Source organism: Cynara cardunculus (genome assembly GCF_001531365.2).
Source record: "Cynara cardunculus var. scolymus isolate 2C chromosome LG 13, CcrdV1, whole genome shotgun sequence".
NCBI lineage: Eukaryota > Viridiplantae > Streptophyta > Magnoliopsida > Asterales > Asteraceae > Cynara > Cynara cardunculus.
Window position 1 is genome coordinate 4,278,455 of NC_037540.1, and position 10,174 is coordinate 4,288,628.

At 26.3% G+C, this 10,174-nt stretch overlaps 1 protein-coding gene across 1 annotated transcript; it reads right to left on the bottom strand.

Moving 5' to 3' along the window:
* Positions 1–694: 694 nt before the first annotated feature.
* LOC112525370 (uncharacterized protein At4g22758-like) lies at positions 695–1,850 on the bottom strand. The gene is made up of 2 exons (XM_025135477.1): positions 1,117–1,850; positions 695–1,044 (listed from the first exon to the last, which is right to left on the bottom strand). The coding sequence occupies exons 1-2, from the start codon at positions 1,352–1,354 to the stop codon at positions 860–862; spliced, it is 423 nt and encodes a 140-aa protein (XP_024991245.1). The 5' UTR covers positions 1,355–1,850; the 3' UTR covers positions 695–859.
* Between the last annotated feature and the right edge of the window lie 8,324 nt (positions 1,851–10,174).

Below are 10,174 nucleotides of genomic sequence, written 5' to 3' on the forward strand. Positions count from 1 at the left end.
TACTTTTCGGTAAACAATTTGAACCCAAAAACACCATTCACATTCGTACACGAATACAATACCTGGAGCCGAAAGCAATCATATACGATGAGTACATGACAACCTCTTGGATTCCCTTCATGTGGTGCACAAACAACCCCGTAAACAACTATGACACATACCAAACTCCAAACAAAGGAACATGCTACATCATCATCAATTGCTTCTCAAAACTTTCACACTTTCCCCAAATTATTACTATTATTAACTTTTCACACTTACCCCAAATTATTATTATTATTATTATTGATTAACCTGAATATTCAACCCGTTATGCGAACCGACTAATCTCAGAACGACCATATGCTTTGCAGATTGTCCGGAGTCATCGCATTTGAACCTCCGTTGACACAAAGGGATTTTTATTCCTCCTTGAATTTGAACTTGGACCTGCTGGTATTTTTGATCATTGAAGCCAAACTCAAACCAATCAGATACCACCCTTGTAATTTTTCCCCAAATTATTGCTAAAGCTTAGGTGTACGTACATTTTACCCATCCTAACCGGCTAACCCACATTCAAATGCATACATTTTAGCCTTCCAAACCCACATTCGTATAAAATATACCTGGGGATCGTTTGGTTTGGTGTGATTTGGTTTGGTTACAAGAACACGATTATGCTTCGAGATTCACCAAAGAACAATGAGCATATGATTTGGGAAATAAACAAAACCCTTTATTTCATTAGGACTGAAAAAGAACAATGCAAGAAATTTCATGACTTTTATTCAATGGGGGGAATCAAATTCAAATTCCCAAAACAGAGAAATCAACCACTAACAATTGAAAACCTAATCAGAGAAGACAACTTCCCCATTCAATGAGAAGAAACTTTAAGACTGAGTGATTTATTGAACCATGATTTCCAGCTGCCGGAGTTCTTCCTCGTTATTCCCACCGTCACCGGCTTTCCATCGCCAACCGCCTCCACCTGCTGAGGCTTCTTGCACAACATGAAATTTCTAACCCCAAACGATCCAATTGTCTCCAACGGACTCAGAGCTACAACAAAAAATTCAATTAAATCCCGAAATCTAAGAAATATTGATAACGACTCAAAAAGCTTGAAATCACCTTCGGTTCCGGCGATGGGGCAATAGAGGACGAAATCATTGATATTGGAGCCGAGGACGGGAAGACGGCCCTCGCGGGCGTAAGATTTAAGAGCGGTGTCCATGACGGCAGCCACCAGCTCCTCCTCGTTGACGACAAACCGGATCGGACCGGCGCTTCCTATGACGGTTATGCTAATCAGAAGACGGTTTGCGGCGCCTCTGCCGGCCGGATTCTTCTTTTGCTTGTACATCAACATCTTTTCTTCGAATCAAAAAAACAAAATCGTTTTCCTCTTGTACCGAAAAAGGAACAAAACAATCAGGCAAATTGAATCTAATTAAAAAAAGAAAGGCGGACTAGGGTGGTCGGAAGAATTGAATCTGTTTCAGGGATCGACGCCGACGCAGCGGTGGTACCAGCCCTCCTTGCAAGATCCAAAACAGAAAGCGGAGGAAAGAGAAGAGATCCCCCTCGAGGAAAGGGGGGAGATCATCAACCGATTACCAAAGATTTCCACCATTCACAATTGGGATTTCCCCAGGGATGATGAATCGAGAGAGAGAAGAAACAAGAAATTTAAAGGGATTGAGATTAGGGTTAGAAAGGGTTGGGATCGTCGTGATAAAAAGGGAAGAAATCCGCCGACCCTTTCGAAAGCACGTTTGCCAAATCTCCACCTTTTTCTGTTATTGCGTCAAGCTTGGAGGGTGGGTGTGGCTTCTTTTGTCATCTTTACCCGTGTCACATGGAAATTGCCCTAATTTCTTCCTCTATTAATTTAGAATATAAATTTTCATTTTCATTTTAATATTTTATTTTATAATATAATTTAAAAGAAATATATTTTTATATTTAAATAAAATATAAATTTAAACATCTATAAAAATTTCTATTGATCTCATATTAATAATTTAATGATCTATAAAAATCTATAACTTTTTAAAATTTAATTTAATTTAATTTAATAACGATGTAAATTATTTTAGATCTTATAATATAATGCCTTTTATAGATATAATTCTTAGTTCAATTTTTTTTTATAATTTAATTTAAGTTTAATAACGAATTAATTTATTTTAGGTTTAATGTATAATTTTTCTTATAAAGATAATAATTAAGTGGTCTGTAAGAAGTTAATGATTATCTTAATTATATTTTAAATTCTTTATATTTAAAATGAGATGTTTATTCTGAATTTGATTATGTTTATCAGTTAGTTATATGAATTCAAACATATAGTTTTAAAAAGTTGTATTCATGCAACATTTACATGTAATATTGAATTTTAAATAATATGCATCATTTTAAGAGTTTTATGAGAATGCTTTATAACATAACAAGAAGGGTATTAATGCGATGCAATGAGATACATCTTGATTTTAATGTTTTGTTTTATTCTTTATTTTTGTCGATATAATATTTTCAGGAAAACAATAATGTTATTATTTTTTAATAAAATATAAATTTGAAGATAAAAAATATGGAAAAACTATATTGATATTAATATCAAATTAACTACTAAAAGTTCTCGTTCTTTTGTGTAATTTCTTTAATTTAATTTTCTATTATAATTTAATTTAAGTTTAATAATGAAATAATTTATTTTTGGTTTAATAATATAACTTTTTATACACATAATAATTAAGTATTTTGTTAGAAGTCAATGATTTTGATAATTATATTTTAGATTTTTTATATTTAAAATGAGATATTTATCATGTATTTGATTATATTTATTTGCAGTTAGTTACACAAACTCAAGTATGGATAATAAGTTATACTTATACACAATTATTTGTAACCTTGAATTTTAAGTAACATATATCAATAAAGAGTACTTTATGTACAAACAAATGGTTTTAATAATTTTTGTCAAATGTTTTATAATATAACTAGAAAGATACTTGCGCAATGCAGCGAGATACATCTGATTTTAATATTTTATTTTATTTTTTATCTCAGTCGACGTTATAATATGGTCTTATGTGATTTTTAAAAAGCAATGATGTTTTTATTTTTGAATAAAATATACTAAAAATTTGACAAAAATATATCGATATTAGTATCAAATTAACTATTGAAAAAATTCTTATTTTTTGTATGATTTCTTAATTTAATTTTTTTATTATAATTTAATTTATGTTCAATAATGAAGTAATTTATATTTGATTTAATAATATAATTTTCTTATAAAGATAATAATTAATTATTTTGTTAGTTATCAATAATTATTTTAATTATATTTTAGATTTTTTATATTTTAAAATGAGATGTTTATCTTTTATTTAATTATGTTTATCCACAGTTAGTTACACAAATTCAAATACGGAGATTTAATAAGTTGTATTTATGCATAGTTTACTTGTAATCTTGAATTTTAAGTAATATGCATTAATATACAGTATTTCATGTATAAAAAATGGTGTTTAAGAGTTTTTGTCAAATGCTTTATAATATAGTATAGATATAGATATATGATATTGTTTTTCTTAATAACCTCTAAAATTATGATAACTTTAAGACCAATGCATCATGTGTTATTTTATATTATCTTTTTTCATTTAAAACTAAAATTTAGAGTATTGATTAGTATAGATATGTTTCATACTGTGAATCTTTTTACATGTTTGTGAAACAAAAGTTGCACGTAGAAAATTTCACATTGTAGATTGAACATATGAAATATATATATATATATATATATATAATTTGTTTCAAATACAACCCGTCGTATTTGTACAACCAATGGAACCCAATAAATTGAGATATTTATAGAAATGATGAAAGTTCATTTATTATGATTTGAATATTTATGGAAGATGAATATGGTTCATTAATTATGATCAATACTTTATATTAGGAAATAATCAAAACTTCTATGAAATCACATGTTAATCAAATGAAATCGACGGTTGAGATTGGGTTGTATTGGTTGCACAAATGTCAAGGGTTGTATAATAACCAACCTCTATATATAACCAACCTCTATAGAAGTTTTGATTATTTCCTAATATAAAGTATTGATCATAATTAATGAACCATATATATATTAATACATTAAATGTTAGTCTTAGATGGAATTTTTTTTATGTGAAACAATACCTTAAGGTAAACACTCTCCCGATTATCACAAAATATGGAATTTCAAATGATTAAGCCTCATCTACATACTATATTATAAATAATCAGTTCTTTTCTTTTTTAAACACTCTCATTTTTAATAATACATTTATTAAAAATTAACTATTAATCAGTAGAAGATACAAAATCTTTCAATTTTTATAAGATTATTATTTGGTCCAATTTTTAAACAACTATAATGGAAGGTTAAAAGGTTTATAAAACTCTCAAATTAACATATCTAGTTTTGTAACCATCCAACAAATATATATATAGAGAAAGCCGTGCAATTCTTAAAAACCGTGTAAACTAATTTCGATAAATTGGAAAATTCCATTTTTTTCTAATTAAATTTAATCATTAAGGGTACATTGGTCATTTGCATTGTTTTCTATTAAATATGAAAGTTATTAATAAATCTTAATTAAGGTAACATAATAAAAGAAATTTTATAGATGGTAACATTTAAATATTTAATTAAATTATAATATTAAAAATTGGATTTTGTTATATTGTGTCTCGGTTTATTATTGCCAAGATTCGTGAAAATCGTAAGTTATTAAATTAATAAATCCATAAAATCAATAATACAAAAAAATATATTCATGCAACCGGTTTCATACATGGTGAAATTGGTACATGAAGTAAGTGAAAAATGATTATAAAATGAGTGCATGATGAAACCGGTTTCATATATGGTGAAATTGGTGCATGGAGTAAAAATGATTATGAAATGGGTACAACATGAAATGTGTGCATGATGAATAGGGTGCATGATGATATGGGTGCGTGAACAATCTCATTAGACAAGTGAAACAAGGTGCATGATGAATAGGGTGATAAATTTACCATAATAGAGTGCATGATGAAGGTGTGGTTGGGTTTACCATCTTGCCATTCTCGCTATTATAGAATAATTTTTTTAATATATAGTTTTTAATTTCCTAAAATAAATTAAACTAATCTTGACCATTGATCAAAAAAATGAATATATAAGATTGGTTTACATGGTTTACACAAATGGGAGCGGTTTTCATTTGATCGCTCATATATATATATATATATATATATATATATATATATATGTTTTAAGGGTCTATTTCTTAGTTTAAGATCCATTTTACTAATTGAAATCAAAGAATTCGTAACTATGTTTTATCCAACATGGTTACACAAATCGAATAAAAATACCTATAAGTTAAAAACCCTATGAACCAATATAGATCATACATATTTAATTTCCTTAAATATCTTATCAAGTATTCCTCCTATTTAGTGTCCACAATTCTATTTTTGTTTGAGTCAAATAAGTGTCTACTTTCAAAACTAAGTTTTCACTTTTTTATTCTACCCTTAATCATGTGATGAATAAAATTTCTCTTAGGGGTAAAAGTATCATTTGGTTACTTAAATAGTCTAATAATTGAACACTGCTAAAACTGTGTGACATTTCTATCGTAATCATTTATTTTGGGACATAGGAAGTATTTAAAGAAACTAATATTTCCACATTTGAAATCACCCAATCGATGAAATGCTTCATTGGTGAAGCGACACTATATTAAAAATAAACACACTTATGTGTTAGTCATCGATGAAACAATACTATATTATCAAACAGATCAATTCAGATAAACCCATGTCTTGTTTCATTTGTGACACGCCATTGTATTCAAACAGACTAACCATATGTGTTGTTTCATTGGTGAAACAACACTATATTATCAATACATATCAATCCATGTGTTGTTTCATTAGTGAGATGACACTCTATTAGTAAAACGAATAATACATATCAACCTATGTATTGTTTCATTGGTGAAACAAGACCGATATTTCAAAAGCAGAACAAAAAACGAGTTTTTTTAGGAAACAGTTGATAAGATAATAAAGATAATTCAAAGATAATTGTGGAAACTAAATATGTGTGATTAATATTAGTTCATAGTCTTTCAAACTTATAGGAGGTTTTTATATGATGTTGTGCCTATATATGTGTGTATATATAATTAGAAATAGAATACCCCTTATTCTAAAAACTAATTATTTAATATATAATTAATATTTTTAATTAAACAAAATATATCAAAAAATAGTATTTTATTCTTTTCTATTTCATATCCATATCGATATATTTCATTCCTTATTTTTTTAACTGGTTTATACATAAAACTAACATACATTCATTATTCCTATTTATCTATATTCACGTATGTATCATAGCTTTTCATACACACATGATATTTATCGTGAATATTTTTAAATTTAAAATTAAAAGTTATTATATCATACCAACATAACCATATAAATAAGGTTAAGATGACAAATTATAGAAACAACAAACATATGAGGGTTCAAATATGATTTACATGTAACAACGTAAAACTTATTATTTAACATTTAAATGTTGTTTAAAGCCATGGACCTGTATGACATGTTTGCAAGATAAACATAAACACGAAAATCATACAATTAAAAGTATATTAATACAAAAAGAATCGAAAATCCTACCATAAAAGAAATTGACGATTACCTTTGTACTTGTTAGAATAGATCGTCCATTACCTAATGGAGTTGTCACTCATGAACCAATCAACATTTTTGACTAGATATCGAAGAAAGTTTTGAACATACGAGCCATCTTATCACATATCAATTAGTGGAGAGTTGGAGATATATGAACGATCTTGAAGTGACTTACAACCTTTTAAACCAACGTCGTAAATTATAAACCTCTTTTTCAATTGGTCATTCCTTATTGGTGTGCATCACTTTCATGCAAAAGCTTGATCAATGACGGATTCATGTAATTGTCTCTTTCATACTAAATGTTTCGAAATTTAAACGTCTGTTCTAAATTGGTCCAAAATGTCTTGTGAATGAAGACTCGTTCTATGACACATTTTTTCCCCTCTTGTTCCTATCTTGATAATCAAATTGTATCATGATGGTCTTGATGCTGTTCATTTCAATGTTAGTAATGCGATCATCAATCTTGTCATAGTAATACACAAATCTTCCATGATGTTGAAACAATAGACGTATAATTCTCTTTGAGCATACACACAAAGAAGCATGTTGTATTAGTTTTATTGCTTGATTGATTACTATGACATACCTACTTCTACTTATGATTATGGCTGTTCACCTACCAAAGTGTTTTAATATTTCTATTTATGTTTTATGTAATAGATGAACTGCTTTAATCTTTCTATTTATGTTTATATAATAGATGAACTGTAACACCTCAAAACAGGGACAAATTGTAATGACTATCCAACAAAGGACTAAGATCGTCACGAATTGAAAGAGGGTGTCTAGGGATTGTTTAACTATTCAATGAATTAAGAGGACTTGATTTGGTTCTTTTTTCATTAGAATAAGTTATATAACATGTTTTCAAAAACCTTGCGATGTCTACTCGAATCTATGTTAGACGACCATAACTTAATTAGGTTCTAAGTGGTCAAAATTAGAAGTTTTTGGAACCTGTTTGATGTCGGATCAAAAGAGCATATCAATTTAGAAAATTCATATAAGATCAATTACAATTTCGATTGAATTCATTCTTCATTCTTAAAGAACCAAAAGAGGCTCATCAAAAAGTTTAGTTTAGATCCGTATTCCGAAACCTTTCGTAAGTATGAGAAATCTTTGTTTTTTGAATTGTATTTGGTGTTGTAATTTATGGAAGAACTCAGTCAAGTTTATAAAACAAAATTTGAAAAAAATACTTTACAAAAATAGAATTCAAACCAACATAAGTTGCAATTTTATGTATTTTAAGATATAAACAAGTAATTAAATATTTAAGATGTCACATTTAAGACATCAAAATAAATATTTTTAAAATAAATTATACATAATAAAATCTAAAGCAAATATTTTAAATGCATGAAATAATAACCAACTTTCATAAATTTTCTTATTATATTATTTTATTTTATTTTCTTTATTACAAAAATGTACTTTCAAATTATTTTTTATTAAGACATCGTACTTTGAAAAATCTACCCATTATAGCAGTGAGTAACTTGTTACCTTTTAAACCGGTTAACCCATTTAATTTTTTTTGCTTGTGTGGCTTTAATGAGGTGATGTGGATGACACATCATTTTGATAACTTAACTAAAATAAAAATAAAAACATATTTCAAATTATTATTAATGATTTTCATTTTTCATTGTTGTGATTTAAAAAAACATTTAATTTTTGACTTTTTTCTTATTAAGTTGCATGCAAATTAAATATTTTATAATAAAATATTTTTAAATAAATATGATACATTATTTTCGAGATATATTTTGTTTGTAAAAAAGGTAAGGCTTCTTATTTTATGTTGTTAAAAAATACATATCTTTTAAAGTTTTCTCTAAAATGTTGACGAAATAAACTGTGATATACAATTTTTTAATATTGTTATATTAATAAATAATTCAAAAAATCTAATTGATTTAATATATTTACACGTCAAGTAAAAGTTTTTGAACAAATATAATATGTTATTTAAAAGATAATATTTTTTTTTTTGTAAAAAAAACAATTCTTAATTTTTTTTCAAAAAACACATTTAAAAAAATATTAGCGAGATAAGTTGTCTCTGTTAGTTTTATTAATATTGATATATTAATGAATAATTTAGAATTTATTTAATTTATTTAATATATTTTAAATAACATGTAAAATATCTAAATATTAAAATTAAAAGTACATTGTTTAATAAGAACCAATAGATGCTATAATTTTTTTTGAAAGTACAATAATGTAATAAAAAAGTCACATCACTATGGTATATGCGGACAATCTACATGGACAATGACATGACATGAAAACCTCGTATAATGGGTAAATTTAAATCAAAAGGTTACCAATGCTATAATGAGTAAATTTTTTAAAGTACAATGTCCTAATAAAAAATAGTTTGAAAGTATATTATTGTAAAAGAAAAATTGAAAATACTATGCTATAATAATTTTTTTTTATAAAAGTAGATTGCTATTTTGTGTATTTTATCATTTTTATAAATATATGTTTTTTTAATCAAATCATGTTTGAAACATCTATCAATCAAATTTAGTTTATAAAATTAAAAATTAATTTTAATCAGTTAATGAAGTTATTTAATTTAGTTATTAAATAATATACGTTTTTACTTAATTATTAAATAATGATTGAAAATGTTCGAATTAAATAAAATTATCATGTATTCATTGTCCATTAAATAAGTTTTAGAGCAAACTACGAGTTTGGTCTTATGCTTTGTCAAAAATAGCATTTTTTGTCCATGCAGTTTTAAAATTACAATATAATTATTGTGGTTTGTAAAAACATTTGATTTGATCATTCATTCTATCTAATGATCGTTAAAAATCCGGTTACATTAAGGGTATTTTAGTTTTTTTTTAAACTTTATAACATTTTTTGTCCCTACAATAATGCCATTTATTCAACAAAAATGTGATTAAAGTGGAAAAAATCTAAATACGCCGGTTAACGAGATTTTTTATCAGCCGTTAAAGGGAGGGACTAGCGGAAGTTTTTACAAACTATGATGGTTATATTGTAATTTCAAAACTATAGAGATAAAAAATGTTTCTTTTGACAAACCACAAGGACCAAATTTGTAGTTTACTTAAGTTTTAATAAAAAATAATAATTAATCATAATATTAGTATGCAACTTTCATAGATAGTCATAGATTTAAATCTCATTAAAGATGAGTAGAATGTTATAAATATATTTGTTACATTTGTCGTATGTATCTATAATATATTATAAAACATTTGATAAAAATTATTAAAAACCACTTTTTATACATAAAATAATTTTTATTAATGCATGTTACTTAAAACTCAAGATTATAAGTAAATTGTGCATAAGTACAACTTATTAAAGCTCCATATCTGAATTCTTGTAACTAACTGCAGATAAATATAATCAAATAAAGGATAAACAT

What these genes read in the sequence shown, in the direction of transcription:
- LOC112525370 (XM_025135477.1), bottom strand. Translation starts at nt 1,354, where the DNA reads ATGTTGATGTACAAGCAAAAGAAGAATCCGGCCGGCAGAGGCGCCGCA. An exon ending in CCCCATCGCCGGAACCGAAG is followed by an intron (nt 1,045 to 1,116) that starts GTGATTTCAAGC and finishes TTTTTGTTGTAG; the next exon opens with CTCTGAGTCCGTTGGAGACA.